This window comes from Ambystoma mexicanum, chromosome 10 (assembly GCF_040938575.1).
Source record: "Ambystoma mexicanum isolate Mex_15411 chromosome 10, UKY_AmexF1_1, whole genome shotgun sequence".
In the NCBI taxonomy this organism is placed as follows: Eukaryota; Metazoa; Chordata; class Amphibia; order Caudata; family Ambystomatidae; genus Ambystoma; species Ambystoma mexicanum.
The window spans coordinates 1,574,791,243-1,574,813,827 of record NC_090932.1 but is presented as its reverse complement, the minus strand read 5'-3'; the positions used below and the strand labels follow the sequence as shown (position 1 = coordinate 1,574,813,827).

Sequence of the window (22,585 nt, the reverse complement as noted above, 5' to 3'; positions counted from 1 at the left end):
TTCATTTATGAAATACTGTATTGTGATGAATTCTTAATGTCGTTTGTGTTAAAAGTACAATTTGTACTGTATGACACATTAAATAAATAAACAAATAAAAAATATTAACATCTCAAACTGCAGCCTGGCCACATCTTCCCCAGTGCAGCTCTCTGGGGGCTTCAAAGCTTCTAGGTAACTGATGAATCGTAACGTCATGTTCACTTATACTGATGTAAACAACTGTTTGACTGGTATCCAACAACTGCACATCTTTCCCAAAAAGCGCTTAATAAGGTCCCCTTTTTTCTCTCTGTTTAAGACGTAAAGACTTGACATGATAATTTGCAGCTTGCTGAGCAATGGCGGGAATGGTGCCGATAACTCTCCATAACATCTTTTTTTGTGTGGGTGCAAGCAGTTTAGACGTGTGCTTGAAAAGAAGACTCTTCATAGATGGCTCCAGTTTTATTTTGAAACCATTCGGCAATGGTACCTGTTTGATAAGTGGGTGATCGAAGAGTCCAGCGCATTGCACAGAAGCTTTTTATGGTGTCGGGTTATTTGCGTTAGCCACTCTTATGCTTTCAGAGCCAGTTGAATGTAAACAACAAAAATAAATCAAATTTAACAAGCAGGTATTTTGTATTTAGTATAGGTTTTATGCAAGAAAATGTATCCAAAGAAAGGGGAGAAAAAAGCAACAACCATCCCCCCAACACACACACACACAAATACCTTGCACATGATTTTGAACCTCGTTCCTGTGCTAGTGTTTTACATGTGGTTTCCACTATCTTCTACAGGTGGTGACAGTTTTAAGGGCAGGTGGATTTGTATCACATCCTCTTCCTTTGAGGTTTGGGCGAGGTCTCTTGATGCGTGGATCACTTCCTCTTGGGGTGAAGGGCTCTTTGGCAAGCCCTTCTTCCTCTGATATAGAAGGTGAGACATTTGTTGTGCAGATGTGCCCTTTCTCCAAGATGTTCTTAGTGCGGGTGTACTCTTCATCTGAGGGAGGGCAGGGGTGAAAGGTTTTGATGCAGGGGGACTTTACCTCTATCCTTGTGCATGTGCTGTGTTCCCTTCATTTCCTTGGCGCGGTTGGCAGTTTGTTCTGTAGTTGAGGTTGAGAGGTTCTTGATGAAAATGGAAGATTCACCCAAAATTCTAACTCTGAGGCAGTTGGGTTATTTATGCACGTGGTGGTTTCCATTCCATTATCTTTAGAGTTTTTGGGTAAGGGGTTCATGGTGTAGTGCAAATGTCCACAGATCGTTGTGCTTCTTGGTCGCCACTATGCCATCATTCTGCAATGAGACACCCTTGCTGCAGTTCTCTGTTTGCATGGCCCTCTTTCTCTGGGTTCTACATTGAGAGGTTCTTGGTGCAGGGGGCAGTTGCAATCGTTCTCTGCTGCTTAAGGTTTGGGGTGAGGTATTTCTGGGGAAGGTGGCAGTTTCTTCCAGACATCTCCCCGAATGATGTGGTAAATGGTTTTTGGTGCTGACAGACAAGGGTTTCTTTACACAGTGCAAATATTTATATATGTTCAGGGTTTAATAACTGTCTGATATACCTGGTGCGGTCTGAGTCAGTAGCACTGGTGGGATTTGGGGGAGCTGGAGAGCGAAGTTGCTCTACCAATAAACATGGATGTGAGATGATAACTTTTCATGTCGATTTAGGTAGAAATTATAAAACTGCTGTCCATTTAGTAAACAGATTCTTCCTCTGTTGTCTTCTCTGTTGAAGTGTCTGTGTACCTGTAAAATATAAAATAGATTGGGTTTAGCACAGGGAGAGCCCAAACCCTCAAACATATCGAGTAAACAACACACACACACCCTCCCCTCAGGGAAGGCTGTGCAACCACCAGGAGGACTTATTACTGGACAGGTGCATTAAGGGATCTTAAGGAGAGGATGGGGGTGGGGTCGGGCGGTCACTGAAAGTCCTGTTGGTCTCCTCTAATTTCGACTTTCCAAAGTCAAGTGCAGTGATGCAGGAAAGCTACCTGGGATTATTAGAAGGATGTACAGTACATGGGCAGCCACAATGGAACGCAAACTATGACTCGACTGAGTGGTCCAAAACACAAAACAGTGAAAGCCCTGAGCAGTGAACACAACACCTGCTTTATTGGCACTATCCGAGATAAAGTATCCATCGAACTGAGCTATGATCTACCCAACAGCTGCTACCCTGAAGGAGCAGAGGGTCCTTCACCCCATAAACCAATATTGTGAGAGGCTATGCAGTGACAGGTGTGATGGCCGAAGGCTCAAAAGATTACTCAAAACCAGCTGCAAGTTCTCTAGTCACTATTATTCTCGTTACAAAATATAGTGGGGTGAAATGAAAACGTGGTCGGGTTAGCAACTGTTCAACCGTCTGGTGTCCTCCCACATCCTGTAGGGCTTTTTAAGTGTAGTGGTTTGTTTTTAGGTTGTTAATTCATATTTCATTTTTCTTTAGGGTTTTTTCAACTGAGAAATGAAGATCTTGCACTTCCCAGAGGGCTTTCTCTAATCTCATGACATAATTCTAAATGGTAAAATAGACACCAGTCAACTCTATTGGAAGATAATCTTGTATTGGTTCTTACTAGTTTAAAGTAATGTATTAATTCACATAATCATAGAAATTACACATTATACATGTGCATGGCAACTGGCTAAAACATATGAAATCTGCCCTGTAGCGTTTCGTGGCTTTAATCTCAAAAATAACTGTGATTTCTAATTTGTCAATTGTCCATACTTTTTCTTCAGATCCAGTTCCTCAAAACGTTACAATCATCTGCATTTGCTATTCAGATGTTTTTTTTTTATCATTGAATGTCTCTTTTTAAATGCAAGTTACTACCATCCAACTCTGCTGGCATTCACACGTGACTCGCAGCTGTCGGCTTATCAGAGGAAGGGATTGCACTTCAAGGACCCTCTGCACCTTCACAGTGGTTGTACTACAAGTGCACCTCTCCTCTCCTGAGCCAGCCTCTTCATGCACCTCGAGTCCCTTGCCGCTTTGACCCTTTAGAGGGCTTGCTAAACACACAGCGTCTGCACCGTCTGGCCAACACCCACTGCGAAGCCCTGCCATGCAGCCACTTTGCTCTATCTTTCTCTTGTTCTCATCACCTCTGGCTGCTACTCTTCCCTTCTTTTCTCTTTACCTTGCACTTGTTATCTGCCCCTCTTCCTTTCTCCGCGCCACTGACCTTATTTTTCCTCTCTGCTTTTCGTTTTTATACTGAATTCAGTGTTGCTATATTTACCAGCCAGTAAATTCAACGCTTCCCTATCTTGCCCAGTGACATCATGATGTCCGTTCCATCACTCCATTCAATGCAATAGGCCTTGCTACCTAGGATATGAACTTCCTAACCTTCAATGTTTCACTTTCTGCGCATGACCATACTGCGAGAAGTAATTTCCTGCCTCACGCTGTGTTCTTCAGCAGTTTTCTAACTCTGAATCTCGTTTTGTGGTTAGCACTTCTTTTTTACACCGCTTATGAGCAGGTGACAGAAAGCATCTGTCTGTGTGGTAATCAGGAGCACACCTTTTGATTGGTGGGGACATAAGTAAACTACAACTTCCCAGTGTGATCCCTTGTGCAATGGCCTGCATTGTGGATACATGGACCGAGTCAGGGGGGCCTTCCTTTAAAATGGTGCCATCCAAGTATGCCACTGCTGCATTCCTCTCTGTATGATCACATTGCCTCAATTGTACGTCCACATGTCTCTCTGCAGGGTTCACTCGTGGTGCATCCCACCAGATAGGTTTGTGAATCAACCCTCCCTTGTCATCGAGAATTTGTTAGTAGCTACATGAAGATCAGAGCCCAGTGACCACTGGCTTGCTAGAAGCACTTCCTAGGCTCCACGGGCTTCTCCCCTCACTCTGTATCTCATTCTTCATGGACCAGGGAGGGAGTTGGGGTGCAATATGGCGAATGACACATACGGTTGGGGAAGTTAGGATGTATGTGATCACTGTGCCACCCATAATGTCAACTTTCATACTGCTTAGTCCCATTGTGGCGTGGCGCATTGATCACGTAGATCAGTCCCTGCATCCTCCGACCCACCTGCCCCTACCCACTTACCTTTTCGACGGCACTGACACACACAAGTGTGCCACCGTTCTCCTCTATCCCTGCACCGTCAGTTCTCCCCCAATAACGTGGGTCTGAACTGGAGCCGGAGGGTCTTTTTTTCCCTCCACTGTTTTTCTTTATTTTCCCCTGCTACCAACTAATGGAAGCAAGGGACACCCCCACAACCCCAGCCCCCACTACACTGACAAAGTAGAGCGCGGGACACCCCTGCAACCCTGACCCCCTTAGTTAGAGCAGTGGGGGTCGGCATTTCATTGCGGCGCAAAGGTGCAGTAAATTAAATGGCGCAGTGTTCGGGGTGACATTTTGGTGCAGTTTTGGATGTGATGCAGGATCCCTCATGTACTGCCTCTTGGACCAGCACTGTGGAGCAGGTGGCGGCCACAGGGTCTCCCAATCCCAACCCTCTCAAATGTTACCTCATAGCACAGCCCTAAGCTCTGAGCCAACAGCAGTATCATTGGGCAAGTTGAGGGAGAAATCATTATGGAGGGTTTCAAAAGCAATGCAGTGATAGCCAAAGCCATATGCTCAGCGAGAGTGCAGTGACAGCCATGAGGTATTAGCCTCACAAGGTACACTGCCCTGAATGACAATGCAGATCCACCCATGATATGCTTGCTTGAACTGCAAGCCTGGTTGAAAGGGACACTATTCATAAAGGAACCGCCTCTAGATATTAGCTTGAACAGCAACGCTGCTCTGGGGACAAAGCAGTGACAGCCACGTGAAATGGGCCTGAACAGAAACATCTCTGAATGGCCCTTACTGTCCAGAGTGCAAGGCGATCTTGAGGGAAGACGCAGTGACCAATTACTAAAGAGACTTTACAAACTTCATTATTGAAGGTTTTATTGGAGAAATCTACTTGATTTCTGGAGTAGGCAAAACACAGTGGGGGTCATCACAAGTTGGTCGGTAACCCTAAAATCTGGAGGAAACTGTATTAGTGCCGCCAACACCGCTCTGCCGGATCAGGACTGTAAATCCTGCCAGCGCTATTACAGCCAGCGCCGAAACAGCCGGCTGTAATCGCACCGGCAACCAAACACGCAATTAGAGAGCTATCACAAGTACAGCACTGGCGCTGAAAATACCCCTGTCAAATGCTGAGGTAAAAGAAAACATGAAACAGCAATAAGGGCTCAGGTGGAAACAACGCACACAAGAGGCCGACAAAAGACCCACCCATGGCCCACACACCCTCCCCAACACCATGTATCCATTTGGAGCCGGGAGCCTTGATGTGGACATGTACATACTGCACCTGGAGCTACAGAGGCCTGACAACCAGGCCAGGGCCCTGGGAGCACAGGGGGTGGTGGGGAGGAGGAGCAGGAGGACGAGGAGAAGGAGGAGGAAGAGGAGGAGACCAGCAACAGCAAGGCGGCTAGCCATCCCCAAGGTCAGGCCAACACCCTGGGCCCTGACTGATGGGCAGCTAGTGTCTGAGTACCAGGCCAACACCCTGGGCCCTGACTGATGGGCAGCTAGTGTCTGAGTACAGGCTGGACAGGGCAACCATCACCCAGTTGCTGGACACAATCAATGTGGACATAGGCAGCTGTATAGCCATCAGCACAGCTGTGCCACCACGTGTGAAGCTTGTGCCCGTCCTACAGTACCTCAGGACTGGCAGCTTCCAAAACACTGTTGCCATGATGCATGGTATGGCCCTGTCCACCTTCAGGGCCGTGCTGGGACAGGTGCTGGATGTACTGCTGCTCCATGTCAATGAGGAAAACAAACAAACATGTGTGTTGCACAAGAACCCCTGCACACGTTCCCCAGAGCAGCACACACAGAAGTTGAATGCACACACATTTCACATATTGAAACACAACAACCACAATGCATCTTGTTTGTGTTGTAGTGCTGCTACTCACCCTGACACCCAAGAGCAACCTCACCCTGGGCCCCACACAGGAATGCCAAGTGAGTCCAATTGTATGCACATCCACAAAACCACTGTAGATGAGCAGGTGGAGTCACGACCATGAACATCGCTGAGATAGTGACCCCTGAATGGCCATTCAAATGCCCGGTCAGATGTTGAAAAATTTGCTAAGTAGCAAACGTGACACCAGCCATAGAGGCAGCCACAACACATTACCTAACAATATATTACGTAAACAGGCAGATATGACAGGATCCTCATCATGAAGTAAGGGATGCACCTCTGTGGCAATGAGACACAGGGGTGGTGCATGTAGTAAGTTCCCCATTAAGTCAATGGCGCATCTTACAAAGCACACCCGGTGCACATGAAGACACCCTAATCAAAGGAGAAATGTAAAAATGACCGCACCTGTTCATTATGAGTGTTACACACATACACATAGTCTCAAATCCACTGCTGCATGTACATTGCCACCAAGTGCATGCTAATTGAACCTGCCACATAACACCTTACTGATTTACACAGGCTGCATGTATAGGTCAGCCCATGTATGTCCCTAAAGTTGATGGATGTATACCAACATTGCAATGAGAAAGCATGTACATGCTGCACACATACATGTCCACACTGCCTAGTTAAATGATGTGAAACCCTTGCACATCCACTGAACCTACCTATGCCTAGAATACAAGTGTTGTCCCCTGCAGGTGATTCCGTATACCCGCAGTACACATGGCTCATGACCCCTGTGCGTAATCCACAAACTCCAGCAGAGCTGGCCTATAACACTGCGCGTAGGCGTACACACATTGTTGGGGAAATTACATTTGGATTGCTGAAGGCACGTTTCAGGTACCTAGACCGCACGGGAGGCGCACTGATGTATACGCCTGATGAAGTGGAGAAAATTGTACTCACCTGTGCCATGCTGCACAACATCTGCCGCTGCAGGCATGTGCCACGGCCCCCGGATGCTGATTGCCAACCACCTGGGGATGCGAGTGAAGAGGAACATGTGCCCGTAGCCGGGGCCAATGCACACAGGGATGGGTTGAGGGAGGGGAGGTTGGCCAGATAGGCGTTGATTAACAATTTCTTCTGATCTGGTGGATGGGTACATGTCACATACATCACTTGTCAAATAAAGAGCGCTTGAACACAATCATGAATGTCCAAGTTTTCTATGCATTTTGCACAGGATTTATTTTTTGTCGAACAAACCCCCCTACCTCCACCAACACCCCAACACACATACCCCACTCCCCCCTCAAACACCCCAACACACATTCCCTCCTCCCCCCTCCAACATCCCAAAAAGGGTGCAAGTGGGTTCATGTGCCCGGGCCTCAGGCCAACTGCGCATTGTCCATCTATGGCAGGCGTTGACGCTTCCCACGTCCGGTTCCCTGGTGAGCGGCGTTGGGGATGGTGCACGGAACTTCGACTGGGCGAACCCTGCAGGGATCCCTCTGTGGGTGTCGTGGAGGTTGATGGTATGAATCCCGCCAACTGCAGCTGCTGGCGGAGGAGATTGTTGGCCTCACGCATCTGCTCGGCATGAGCAGATTGCACCTCACAGAGCTCACGTACTCTCTGACCAAATCCAGTGAGGGCCGCAGTACACCCCTCTACCACTCTATGGGTGCGGGCATTGTCCTGCGCCATGGTCTTGTCTGCCCCCCGAATAGCACAGCTAATTGCTTTTATGTGGCGGTTGTGCTCACCTGCCATGGCCTCAATTTTCCTCTGGTGTTCCTCAATGATGACCAGCCATCCCATTACTGCAGCTCCCGTGACCATGGGTCTGTCAGGTGTGGTGTTCATAGGCCTGTCAGGTCTACGCGGGGTGGAAGGGCTGCTGTCGTTGGACATGGCTGAATATCTGGTGGGGCTGCAGCGGGTGGAGGGGCTGCCTTCAGGTGTCCCATATGAGGGGGTGTCCACATGGGGCAATGGTGTTTGGGCATGACGTTGACGTGCAGGCACATGGGGGGTATTTGCTCCGGGGTACCTTGGGGTGTGGCCATTTCCTGATTGCCACTCTGGCTAGGTGAGAGCACTGGTGCACCATGTTCCTCATCTGTTGATGTGTGATCGTCCTCGGTGTTTGTGCCACTGGTGGCTACCTCCAAATTCTGCAATCCCCTGGTGGCTTTGGGCACTAGTGGTGGTGAAACCCTGGTGGCTTGTGGACGTTGAGCCGGTCTGACTAGGCTGCGGTGGGGTGAGCTGGGGTGTGTCCTACGCCTTGATTTCTCAGGCTGGTCTTTTCTCGGGGTGGTGGTGCTGATCGATGCATGTCTGGGCATGCGTGTGGAAGGGCCTGCTTCCTCTTCGGCAACGTTCCCCTGCAATGACTGCTGCGTGTATGTAGGATGCAAAGGGTCTGGTATGAGGAGATGGCAACTTACATTTGTATCATGCATTTCATTCTTTACAGGGGGTGGGGGCACATTTTGTATCATGCTTTGGAATTACATGTTTGTCATTCAATATGTTGGGATTGCTGGAACATGCTACATGGGAGGGAAACTGCTTGGACATGTTGTGACATCCTGAGATGTCTGATGTGAATGCACAGCTACCATGGCGCTGTACGTGAGGGGGGGACTTTCATATGCATGCACACATCATGTTGCTGTGGCCAGGCCAAGGATATATTTCTCTTGGGGCTAACATTGATACATTGGAGGTACTTCAGGCTACTCTGGATACCTGGGGGTGATAGGGTACGGTGGTAGAAGGGACCACTCATGGGTGGCTGAAGTGCATCACACGCATTGCAACCACTAACATTCACGGAGGGGTGGGCCACACACAATGATGCATTTTCAAAGGGGGGGTTCTCAACTGCATCCTCCTGGATGCCAATGCCTGCCTCTGCATTGTACCCATGTCAAAGAGGGTGGTCATCTGCTCCTCCCACGGTGTGGGCTCCGGTGGTGGTGGTGGCCCTCCTCCAGTCCCCATGGTCTCACTCCTGTGCTGGACCAGGGGCCCACGGACAGGGTCCCGCAAGTCATTGACCCGCTTCCAGCAGTCCTCCCTGGCCCTGGGCACACGTCCCACTGCAGTCACCTTCTGGCTGACTGCTCTCCAGATCTGTGTGCGCTGCTATGCGCTGGTCTTACGCTGCTGTGGGCCATACAGCTCATCTTGATGGGCCATTACTTCCTCCACTAGTATGCTTAGTTCTTGGTCAGAGAACTTGGGTTTTCTGACCCTGTTCAAGGCAGACTTGCCCCTGGTACGCTCCTGGGACATTTTGCAGGATTTGCAGTAGTGGGTGGCTTGCAGGGGCTGTGATTTTCGGCGGATTGTGATTTGCAAATGACCGCTGCTTTATTTCCCGTTCCGGTGGTGACGCATTTCCTGTGGCGCTATTATCACACGCCTATAGCGTGGTAGCACAACGGTAGCGCAATGCGCGCTGGATTTTTGGGTTCCTGGTCACTGTTTCCACCAGGCACTATTTAAGTTAATGCCAAACCCGTGTGCACGTGCACGCCAACTTTTGATCTGGCATTCTTTACGCCACACATCATGGCGTTAACGCAAATAACGCTCAGCGAATATTACGCAGGGATACCGCCCAACTCGTGATGAGGCCCAGTGATTGAAAATGCAAGCAGGGACTCGTTCTGTTTGCCAAGAACCAAATCCATTCAATGTTTTCATGACCGCCAAACAAAAGAGATCTACAAACAGTAAATGTAAATGGGAGCTACAAACCTAGTAAGTGGTTATCATGTAATCCTGGTGTGAATGTTATTTTTGAAGACAGGATTTTTGAGACCCCCATGGGTGTACCCTGACATCAGTGGATTGTACATCTACTCTTCCCCGCAGCGACACTGACAGGGAAGCTTCTTTGACTTCGAACCGAGCAACCAAACACATCTGCATTGTCCACAAGGCCTTCTGGGGCCTGGGGCCAAAATACCTTCAACTCTCCCTTCCTAAATATCTTCCTTCTCGAGCATTTCGCTCATCCGCCTCCAACTCCCTCAGGGTCAGCCGCTTCTCCAAGCAACGAGTTGGGGGGAGATCTCTCCCCGCAGCAGGGGCCTCCCTCTGGAACAGCCTTCCTGCCTCCCTGAAACTTGAAGAGAACCATCTCCGGTTCCAGAAGCACCTCAAAACCTTCCTCTTTGCTTCTGCTTTCTCTCCCCCACTCCCCTGCTAAATCACTGAAACTGTACTGAATCAGCAACTGGGCCACTCACCAATCTCGGTCCTTGGCCCAGCCATTCTCCCCTGCACTGCCTTCCTGGCAACCCCTGCACTGCGGGACTGTCTCTGTATCCCTACAGCCCCCCTTCCCAGCACTTGTCTGCACTTATCTTGCACTTGCCACCAGCTGGCCCTTATTATTTATCTTGTTCGTTACTACTGTACTGCACTTTCCCCTCTCCCTTTCCCCCTCGCACTTTTCCCGTCCCCCCTACCCATGCACTTGCGCGATCTGAATGACACCTGGCCTAGTAGGATCGTTGTCTGTCTCCCCTTGATCCCCCCTCCCTGCCTCGTCGCGTCTTGAAACACTTGTGTATAGGCGCGTTACAAATGCCATATCATATCATATCTTGCCTGCACCCCCAGCAGTCCAACAATCTAGAAATGAGTTTCTACAATATGAAGCAATTCAGAAGAAGTCTGGCAGCCACTATGAAACAGGTTGCCATTGGACATGCACCAGGAACCCAACTACCAGATGCACTAAAAACGTTCCCATTCAGGAACACTTCTGTTGAACTGATATTACCCTTCAGAGGCCTAGCTTAGCCCCAATACATTAACACTCATTGGCAGTACGCTAATTAAATGTTACACCTCTGCCAGACAGGAATAGCCTAAAGCCATTTAGCCCTTTTAAAGTCAGGCTATTTTGCCAACGCCTACCACCCTTTGTGCTGACCCTTTTTTGTCTGCTTCCATGCTTGCCCTGCACTCTCCTATGTCTTGAGTGGGCTCTGCAATATCTTGCATACATGCTGGACCCAATATAATATCAAATATATAAAGGATTTTATATCGTTACGCTTTATAAATCCCAAACATACATAATAATATTATCAAATGTAAAGGCCATAGTTGGACTTAAGGGGTAGAAAAGCTGTCCAAAATAAAGACGGGTCTGCCATGCTGAGTCTTCCGGCTAGCACACTCTACCCCCTTTTTCGTCCTTCTCTGAGCACAGGGTAACGTGTCAGATAGACAGAATATACAACACATGAAGTATAATTCAAAAATGTTTATTGGAATTGTCTACATGGCAGTGGACCAAACGCCTATGGATCCTCCGAGTTTATCTGGAAAAGAAATGGTTGCTCCTAAAATGGAGTTAAGCAAAATGTGACCTAGGGAAAGAAATGATAGTGCATTTGACTGGGTCAACTATGGTCCTTTTATACAAGTATGGCCATGGGCTACATACCTGTGGATACGAGGGGCTTAACCAAAAAAAAAAAAAAAAAAAGAAATGGACGTTCCAGACTTGGAACAGTCTAAGCAAAAGGTATGTAAGAGGACACACTATGGTGCATTTGGGTTACCTGGATCTTAATGATACTAGTCTCCTCTGGACCTCTGATTTAATGACTGTCTCATGGGCGTTGATCCGTGTGGGATGTTTTTACCCATGCATCCGAGCCCTACCTCAAAAACTGTACAGTACTGACATGGAAAACATCATGATGGCCAGAGCTTCCCAGAAAATGCACAGGGAAATGCATGAAGAATAGGCTGCCACTCATTTTTGCCGATGTTATGGGCACAGAAGGACACTGCCTAAAACCACCATTGGACTACCCACAAGGTAGTCTGAAACCATTGGGAATGGCAATGCTGATTGCCAAAAGCAACCTAGAATTGTGGGGAATTCATTTTCTTAAATCCCAAAAATGGGTGCATTACCAGTACTCACCACTATCAGAAAGCCGGCGTTTTAAAACAACACCAGATTTTTTTTTTATGTAAAACTGAATAAATGAACCCAAAGCAGGCCAAAGAAAGACTTACTGAGAGGTGGATACAATGTAAAGTTATATTCTGAAGTGACTTGAAGGTTTATAACAAGACTGGCTGAGCTGTGGATTTCAGCAGTTTAAGTAAATTTGGACTGAAAGACACTAAAAATCTAAATGTTTAAAAGAAATGAGTGACCTACTTTTGAGTGTCACATAGGTTGCAATTGTTTAAATGTCATAGTTTTGAACTTAGAATCAGCATTCTAGCTGCATATGTAAACATTGTCTTGACTTAAACTGGGTAACAAAAAGTGACATTAGCTGGGGCCTGGCTTAAGGAACTGAATTCTGCCCACCAGCTACCCCCGACAGGAGTTGAGACTTGCACAACAGCTGTGTTCCCAAGCCTACCTGCCTTTTGCTGCTCCCACCAAAAGGGATATGACACTTCTCTGATTGAATTATCAAGGGACTGATAGAGACTAAACATAGGACCCAGGCAGAGGGTTTATTGAAGTGGCCATAAATGACTTCCTCTTGAACAATGGGCCTTCCAGGGCCCAGGCAGATGGTTTATTGCAGGGGTAATAAAAATGGCTTCCTCTTGGCCGAAACTGGAAGGGGGAGAAACTGGAGACAGAGGCTGAGCTTGAAGAAAGTGGAAAGACTGGTTTCTGTACCATGTGACCTGAAAAGACACACCCCTGTAGCCAGAATATGGTTTTAGAAAAAGATGAATAACTCATAGTACGGACTTGTCATAATTATTTAAATGATACCATAATTCTTGTGATTTTTCTGCCCACATTTTAAGAGGTTTTTAGAACCGGTGGCATGATCTGGGGGCAAACTAGCAGTTAAGAGGGTATTACTTAAAATGTCTGCATGTGAAAAGTCTGATACATCATCAATTAATGCCTGCATGCCTTGCACACATTTGGGTAAATTTGAGTAAGAATCTGATATTGGTAACTTGACCAAAAAGTGAAAAATATTGCCATTTCTGAATGCAAGCCCCCAGGAAGAGCAGAGTTTGAACAGGGGCTACCATCAGTAAATGCATGATGGGTGCATGTAATTTCAAACCACTGTGTAGCTATGAAATATGTCTTTTGGGTCAAAATATAGATTGTGTGTAATTTGACAGGGGTGGGTTCTCTGTACCATAAACAGACCTCATCATGATGACACTTCATTTCATTCCCCCAATCAAGGGGAAGAGGATGAAGTGGCCAATGACAAGTGGAGAGGGGTAGAGCCTAGTGATGCTGCACACACACCCATTTTCAAAACATATAAAAGCAGACAGCCAGGACAGATAGGGACCTTCAAATCCATTTGCTGCGGGACGCTCTGCCGGGAAAATCCATACTTTACCTCCATCAATCTCTAGAGAAAGCTGTGCAGACAGATCCAGACTTCAAATCTATCAAGATCCAGAACCAGAGACCCAGACCAGACCAGCAGAGCAGAGCTGACCCAGATCACTGTGAAGTGCCGAGACCAGACCAGAGTCCAGTCTAAAACCTGACCAGATCCGTGGCGAGGCCCATTTATTTCAAAAATATATTGTGAGTACCTAGCAGAACTGTGTAGAACCAATCTCTTAGTTAAAATAATATAATTCAATCTATTTTAATCTAAGTAGAACTGCCTCCTAACTGTCACCTGTCATTTTCTAGTTGCTAGCTGTCACTTGTCTTTTTGAACTTTAAAATTTCAAATCTGAAAAACGACCTATAGTTTTGCCGCAATCGCGAAAAACGCACTCGCGAATTTGCCGCGATTTGCAAATTTCTCCATGTGTGAAAACAGAAGATTCTTTGCTTTCCTTGCTAAAAATTCATTTGCCTCTTAAGAACCATCCCTGAATCATTGCTAGAGTGAGCCTGGACTAATATTAACTTGACACCACTCACCCTGAACCTCTAGAGGGAATTAAAAGCATTTTAACATATTTTTCACTTCATTGCCAGCACATATAAAAGCATTTTGGGCCTGTGTTTCAAACTTCTGTAGTCTAAGCTTGCTGGGGTGAACTGAATTACATTTGATTGCATTTCTGAGAACTGTGTGCTTTCCTTCCATTTCTTTGCATTGCATAAAAGGGGGGAGGGGATTGCCAGAGAAAAGTGATTACATTGTTTTGTTGAAATCATATTGAGTATTTTCTGTATTGCATTTTTCATTCAACATTACATCCATCTGAACTTATATAAAGCATTCTCTACCACCTTATTCTTCTGTTCCTATTCACAAGTGTGCTAGTGCCAGACTTTACATTATTGATTACTGCTCAGATTCAGCGTTATATTCAATTATTAATTTATTATAAAGCGTGATATATATATATATATTGTTTAAATTATCAAATAAACCTTTAAACTCGCAAAACAGAACTACTTCTTGGCTCAGTGGGGTCAGGGTGATTCCAAGAGAGGGGTGTTATATAGCGGTAGTCATCCAGAACGCATGAACTGGACATAAAGATATATCAATAAGGGTTTCCATTCAGTATCCCAGACTAGGCATTGACTTAGCTGTAGTGTTGAATTGAATCCTCTTACATCCGACTGCTGTAAAAATTGGCCGTTGGATCTACGCCTTTGCTCCAGGATTTAAAATATTGTATAAAACTATCCTCCTGGTTCTACGGATTGATTTGTGATATGTGGATTATACAATTAGACATTGCAGATTTAATGTATGTACTGCAATTGATTGTTAATTATCATTTTATCGTTTTTAATGTCATTAATAATTTGTTTATAAATTGTGTAATAAAATTGAGAATTAGTTTCATTTCCTGAATTAGTTGTAATAAAATTGAGAATTAGTTTCATATCCTAAATTGGATATAGGGCTCTATTTCTTTTAGGACCTACTTTGGGGTTCTTCCTGAGTATGGAAGTAATTGACACGTTTAGCATAGCTTTGATTTGGTTTACTAATATTGGGCCTCATCACAAGTATGCCGGTAAGTAATCCCAGTTTCCAGCATGCCAGTGTCACTGTTTCTGGCAACCCGTGATGCCAAATAACAGCAGTACCGGCATCACAGAAACACCATCAAAACCCCCCAAAACTGTCAACACTGTTGTCCTCGGTGCTGGTGCCTCTGAATCCGGCAACACGGTCCTGGACCCACCAGCACCGGAAACAGCGGTCCCGCAATTACTGTGACCGGAAAGAAAGTGATCGCCGGTACAAGAAATCGGCCGGCGGCGATTAAAAAACACAATCCATTGCAATTAAAGAAGTGTTAAAAAACACTTCCTAATGCAATCCATTAGGAAGGGTGGATGTCACCAGTGCTTAGGAAGCACAGGTGACATCCACCCTTCCTAAGCAGACAAACTCCACTGTGAGCATGGCATCTAGAGTCTGTGAGACCCGAAAGTAGAAACCACGCTTCTCTGAGCCTGAGGTGAACATGCTAGCTAACACCATTGTCCAGCATGCTGCAGAGCTCTTCACCAACAACCAGCGCAGGCCGGCCCAGATGCGCAAAAGAGCATCTGGGATGAGGTGGCCCAGAAGGTGTCGGCAGTTGGCACAACACCCCGCACTGTACGAGACTGCGACAAGCGGTGGGACGACCTGCGATTGAGGGAACGCAACTTCCTCTCGGCACAGCAGAGACAGGGCATGGCCAAAGGTGGCGGGAGCGCGTCCCCAATACGCCTGCTGCCCTTGGAGGAGACGTGCAGCAGTGTGCACTTAGAGTCCATTGAAGGGGTCGGTGCTGCGGAGGCTGCAGCTGGGACACCTGAAGAGGCCGTTGAGCACACGTAACCCTTATGTTACGTGTGCTCAACGTATGTCAACCTCCCTGTCCACCTTGCACCCACTAATGTACCAACATATGACATGAATGGCAATTGCATCGTCCACAACACCAAAAAAAACCTGCATGGCCTCCCCCAAGAAACCACCAACCTGGGTGCATAAACCGACATACACCCTGGGCACCAAAACATGATACATACCACCAATACATATAGAAGACAGCATAGGCACCCTGTACTGCCAACTGAACATGCATCTGCTCCCACAGAGACACACATCACCCTGCCACAGCGTACTGCATTTTCTTTTTTTTAACTTTATTTTTGCATTTTCCAACTACAAGAATACAAACTAGCCTAAATTGCAGGCTACGTAACTTGCGCCGTTGCCCAGTCCCCCCCCCCGCGCCCGCCACCCCCGGTCTCCCCCCTCTTTGTTGCAAAAGTTTGTTGGCCATCGGCCTTCTTCGATGATGTGCAGGTGTTGGCCCTTAAACTCCGTTGGTTCCGGTTTGTGTTGGGTTTGGCGATGCTGTGGGGGAGTCAGCATTGGAGAGCAGGTATAATATATAAGGACCCCAAATGTCTGGAGGCCTCGCGTGCAGTGGGAGTGTTCTTATGAATTCTGCTTCCATTTCCTGACAGTAGATAATGTCCTTCCTCCAGTTTGCTATTGTGGGAGCGGGGCCTCGTCCCCATGCCATGGCTATTCTTCTTCGTGCCAGCAGTATATTTCCCAGTTTCCTTACTGGTTGTATTAGGGTTTTTGTCATCCCTAGTAGTGCTATGATTGGGTCTGGTCTAATCTCTTCGCCAATGATTGCTTCGGTTTCGTGGAGAACTTCTGTCCAAAATTTGGCTATCGCCGGGCAGCTCCACGCGAGGTGCATGAAGTCGGCTGCTGGTGAACTGCATCTGTTGCATGTGGAATTTAGCTCTGGGTGATGTTTGTTCCATTTTTGGGGCGTGTAATAGGTTTGGTGTAGAAAATTGAAGTGGATTTGCTTAAACCGTGAGTTTAAGGCCACTTTTTGTGTTTGTCGTAATATGTAGTCCCATTCATCATCCGGAATGGCTATTTGCAATGATTTCTCCCACCTTTCTTTGATCTTGGAGCTCGTTGGGGATGTGTCTGTTAGAAGAGCTCTGTATATTGATGACACCAGTTTTCCTTCTCCCTGTGCCTGTATCGTCCCGTGTAGCAGCTGCCACATTGGTGGTTCTTGTGGGAACTCGGGGATGAGTTCTTGCAAGTCTAAAGTATATGAATATATCAAGGGAGATGGTGCTGCCTTTCTCTTTCGCCTGCCGGGGTGTCATAAAGGTTCCATGGACAAAGAGGTCGCCTAGCATACTTATTTTGCATTTGTCTGCCCAGATTAGGAATACTTTTTCAGCGGTGAGGGGTATCCCTGGGATAAATTTGAGGGGGAGGAAAGGTGAGTATCTAGTCTGCACTTTGTACTTATCGGCCATTTTTCCCCATATGGAACACATGGACTGTACTATATTTAACGTTGTGTACAGTACTGCCTGCTTGCAGATAATCACGGCTCGCAGCAGGTTCGGTGAAGCAAGGGCTCTTTCGATCTGTACATGTGGTCTTATGAACTGGGTCGAGTACCAGTGGCTGAGATATTGAGCTTGGGCTGCCCAATAATATTTATATCGGGGAGTGCCAGGCCACCTTTTGTCACCGGAAGTGTCAGTGATGTGTATGCCACACTCGCTGGTTTGCCCGCCCAGACTAAGTCTAGTACTAGGCTCCTCAGGGCCCCCAGGAAGCGTTGGGATAGTATGATGGGAATGTTGGAGAACAAATATAGGAGAATCACCATTTTCACTAGTGACACCCTCCCCGTAGGGTCAGTGGGAGTGCTTTCCACCTATTCACCTTCTCGCGTAGTGTTTTGAGCACGCTTTCGTAATTATCTCTGAATATTTCATGGTGATTCAGGGACATTCGGATTCCCAGGTACCGAACATGAGCGTTTTCCCATGTAAAATTAAAGTCATCTGTGAAGGGACTAGTGTTGGAGTTTAAGGGGAACACAATAGACTTGGAGTGGTTAATTTTCAGTCCTGACACTGTCCCAAACTTTATAACTTCGCGCATTATGGGTTTGAGATTTTCGCTTGGATTTTGTATATATAGGACGATGTCATCGGCATATAGGGATATTACTAATTTATGGGGACCGATGTTTAGCCCTCTTTGAATTTGTCATTCATGGAGGACAGCTGCTAGAGGCTCCATTACCAACGCAAAGATCAGGGCCGATACAGGGCATCCCTGTCTGGTGCCACGTTGAAGATTTATATATGCGGATTTTGTTGTCCCTAGGGTGATCACAGATTGGGGTTGGTTATAGAGGAGGGAGACCAGTTTGATATATTGTTTCCCGAACCCATGTTGCTGAACATGAAGGGCCACTCGACAGAGTCGAATGACTTTTCGGCATCCAAAAGCATCGCTATCGCCTGTTGATTGGGATTGAGTGCTGCCATCACCCCGAACATTCTTCGTATCCCGAACGTGGTGTTACGTCCGGGTACAAAGCCCGCTTGATCTGCGATTTTTAGAGCAGGCATTAGTGGGAGTAATCTCTTTGCCAGAATTTTTGCCAGGATCTTGTTATCAAGATTGATTAAGGAGATTGGGCGATAGGATTTGCATTCCTCAGGGGGTTTATCTTTTTTATGTAGGAGGATTACATTGGCTTCTCTTAGCGTTTGGGGGAGAATGCCAGACTCACTTGCTTCTTCATAAACCTTTAGAAGGAGGGGGGCTATGGTGGGGGCAAAGAATTTGTAGAATTCCCCAGTTAACCCATGGGGTCCTGGGGCTTTACAGGGGGGTATGCTCTTTATTGCCTCTTGAATCTCTTCAAGTGATATGGGGTCATTTAGTGGTTCATGGAGTTCTCTCTCTACCCAATACAGTTCAGTGTCATTGAGATATTTGCGGATCGCCTCAGTGTCTGGTGGGTGGTTGGCGCTATATAGTTCTTGATAGAATGTTCGGAACACCTCGAAAATTTCGTCTTCTTTGTACACCAGATTTCCTAGTGGGGATCGGATTCGTTCTACCTTCGTGGGCTTTCTGTCTGCTACGATCAGTCGGGCAAGAAGCGCTCCGGGTTTCTGGCCTTCGCCATATTGCCGAATCTTGTGTCTGTGTCCCAGGAATTCTATTTTGCGTTCGGCTAGGGTCCTGAAGTTGAGAAGTTCTTTCTTCAGCTCAGCACGGGTGAGGGATTCGTTAGTCGCGTGTTGCTGGTTCTCTAGGGATTTTAGACAAATTTCGCTGGTTGTGAGTTTGTGGCGGATTAGTTTCAGGATGCCGTTTTCCTTGGCTAGGCACACCCCCCTTACAAAGCATTTGAGTGATTCCCACAGCGTCCCTGCAGAGTTAACTGTGCCCTGGTTAATTTCAAGGTAAGTATCAATTTCTTCTTGTAGTTCCGTTGCGAGCACTTGGTCAGCGAGTGCTCCTGGTTTGAAACGCCAGTGTGGTGGCCTCGGGCTGGTATCTGACAGACTGCATTCGAGTGTTACAGTGGCGTGGTCAGAAAAAGGTTTTGGGGAGTATTTGGCAAGGACCCTATTGCCACTTGCTGTGGAATGAAACCAGAAGATAATCAATGCGTGAGCTTGAGTTGTGAGTACTGGAGTGGTATGTAAAATCTTGTTTTCCCAGTTTTGGTGTCTCCATATATCTATTAAATCGACTGCTTTGCAGATTTCTTGCACCTGTAGGCTGGCCTTGGATGGGTTCGCCGTTGTTGATTGTGTCCTGTCTTTCCGGGGGTCGAGGTGTGTGTTCAGATCACCTCCCCAGATTATAGTTGCGTAGCCCACTTGAGCTAGTCGGGACTGCACCCAGTCAAAGTTATTAGCTCCATCTGTGTTGGGGGCGTAGGAATTGACAAAAACTATTTCCTCGCCTGCTATCACCCCTTGTACCAGAAGGGTTCTCCCTTCCTCGTCCTTTTCGGTCTTGATCTGGCAGAAGCCCAATGACGAGTGGATAAGTACAATGAGAAATATCGATGACAGCCCCAGTTTCGGGCCCAGTGATGTTCGTTTGGGGAGGTGTGTCTCCTTTATCATCGCCACCTCTATCTTATGGCGTCTGAGGAGTTGCAGGACCTTCCTTGTCTTGGCCGGGTGGTTGCCCCCTCTAATATTCCATGATGCTACTCTGAATTGTCATGGTGATGTGTTGTTTGTTGCCCTTCGGGGGGAGTGGCGGCTGGTTTCTCATAATTCTTGCTTGTTCGGTTGTTATGGCAGCATTGCATGGTACCTTCTCCGAATTTCTGGGAGTATGAGGCCGAGGAACTGGCGTGGTGGCGAGGCAGCAGCGGGTGGCGCGTGCCTTGAACAATAACAACAAAACTTTTCCCTTTGCACGAACAACCCCCAACTTGTCTGTTGGGAACCCCTCCAACTTGAACTAGAAACATGCTGTGCGTGGGGCACGGGTGTCCTCCCAAGAGTCGGCTCCCATTCCCAATGCTGATATTGCCGAGACGGCAAGTTTGGATTTCGGTGTGTGCAGGTGCTTCGTTTATTCTTCAGGTAGGGATTCTACCCACTCTCTCTCCTCGGTGGTCCGGAGTTTTGGTTAGCTGGTTTGCACCCTTGTCTGTCCAGAAACAGTGTGGCTTTGTCGGGTGTGGTGAAGAATTGTGTACCCGCATCGTATTGGATTCAAAGTTTCACCAGAAAGAGCATCGATTAGGGGATTTGGTTGTCGCGAAGTCTATGCTTGACATAGGAGAAGGACTTCCGCTGGGCCTGGACTGAAGGGGAGAAGTCGGGAAAAAATTGAATGTCATCGCCATCGTATTGGAGTTTGCCTTTCTCCCTTGCCACCCTCAAGATTGTGTCTCTATCTTTATAGTTTATTAGCTTGGCTATAACTGGTCTGGGTTGTGCACCTGGAATGGATCTGGTGGACGGGATTGTGTGGGCTCGCTCTACTACAAACAACTGGGACAGCACAGTGGGACCAAACAGTTCTGGGCATATTTTCTCGATATGTTCCTCCATTTTGGTTTGTAGCTGCTGTTCCCTAATGCCAATCACTCTTATGTTGTTCCGTCTGGAGTGCCCTTCTAGGTCTTCATTCTTGGCCAAGACTGTTTTCATTTGACCTTCCAGTGTAGTGACTCTCGTGGCAAGTGAAGACGCTCTGTCATCGAGATCTGAGACTCTTTGCTCAACGCTGTCTAGTCTGTCACTGTGTTTGTCGAGATGGTGTTGAAGCAAGTCTACCTTGGAAGAGAGTGTGTCCATCTTGCTGTCCAGGCCACCTATTCCGGTTTTCAGGTCCATTAGTATTTCTCAGATGTCTAGTTGTTTAGGATTCTCATCTTCTGGGAGATTTGAGGGGGATTCAGGGCGGCTCTCTGATCTAGAGGCTTTGGGCGCATGGGCCTGCATCGAAATAGAGTTTTCTCTGGGACTTGTCCTAAAAATCCTGATTTTAGTTAGGGACCAAGCTGTTTCAGGGCGAGGCTGAGACTTTTGGATTTAAAGAGTTTGCTGTCCTTGAGACGAGTGAGTAGACCCTTTGTAGTGATTATCAGCAGGGCCATTCTTTTCTTTGGTGCGAGTGCGAGACAGAGCGCTGGCCGCCTGTTGCTAATTGGTGTCCAGTTGGGATGGCGCAGTGCGGGAGGGCCGGGGCGGATCTTGTACTTGAGGCTGGTGTCTGTTGACCCCGCTCTTGTTGGGGTTAGGCGCTGGCAGTCTCGGCGCTGTTCTTGGAGGATTGTGGCGTGTGTGGTTAGGGTTTGTAAGTCTGTGTTCGGCGTGTCAAACTGGATATTAAATTATGCCTCCTATTGTAACGATTGTATGTATATTGACCTATGCCAAGTTGCTTAAAACTGTACGTGAATAACTCTCTACGGCAAGGTCATGACCTTAGAAATTGATGTAGGCCGCCATCTTGAATCAAGCCGCCATTTTAGGTTCTCTTGCTGTGTAAAAATCACCCTGTACATCAAAATGGTGGACGATGCCATTTCGAACAGAATCTAGGTCGACATGACCTCCGTACAGCTAATGTATAACTTGCCTACAGGCCACTTGCTAGGGTCGTGAACTGAGAACTTGTCCTTCTGTTGACCTGTGTGTAAAGGGATTACCTGTATCAGCGGAACTGATCTATGCGCATACTGATGTATATATTAAAAGATTGACCTGGCAGAGACCCTAGACCAGTAATACATTCATGAAATGGTTAACCCGCAAAGGGGTTGGACAACAGGCTGGAGAAATGTATATAAGCCTGAATGTCCCAATGTACACTCTCTCACTGAATACATCGAACCCCGTTGAAGTTCGTTGTGTTGTACTGAGGGCCGATAGCTATCCGATCTGTCATTGACTTTGTCATTGCTTGACCTTAAAATAAAGTACTTTGTATGTTCCTTTGTAACCAGTGTTTGGTGTGTTTCCTTTGGGTTTCCCGGCCTCATATTATTTTTCTCTTTTCACAGGCGGTGCACGCTTGTGTTGAGCGGTGCATTGCTGACACGCCCGTAGAGGTGGGGGGCACCCGCCGCCGGAAAGAGTGCTTGCGGGTCTAGTGGTGTTGAAATGTCACCCCTGGGAGATTGGCCCTGGCAGTATTGCAGGGTGCCTCTTGCTTATGGCCCTTTTATCTGGTGACTCAGTGCTGGTATAGGTAGTAAGTGCCAGTATCGGATGCACCCCTCCTCAATTTGTGTCCACTCCGTCCCCGCTGCGCCCTTCCCCTCTCACCTTCTCTCCTGAAGTAGGAGACTGATTTGCCTTTGTTTTCG

The 22,585-nt window shown here is 47.2% G+C and overlaps 1 protein-coding gene across 3 annotated transcripts in view; it reads right to left on the bottom strand.

Annotated features, from left to right (window-relative positions):
* Positions 1–620: 620 nt before the first annotated feature.
* LOC138492605 (THAP domain-containing protein 2-like) overlaps positions 621–22,585 on the bottom strand; it is a 530,416-nt gene continuing 508,451 nt past the window's right edge. For 2 of the 3 annotated variants that reach the window (XM_069619894.1, XM_069619895.1), the window contains exon 7: positions 621–1,745. In XM_069619894.1, coding sequence (XP_069475995.1) covers positions 1,694–1,745 — 52 coding nt within the window. In that variant the 3' untranslated portion in view covers positions 621–1,693. The remainder of the gene's footprint in view (positions 1,746–22,585) is intronic. The other variant, XM_069619893.1, reaches the window with a different exon arrangement.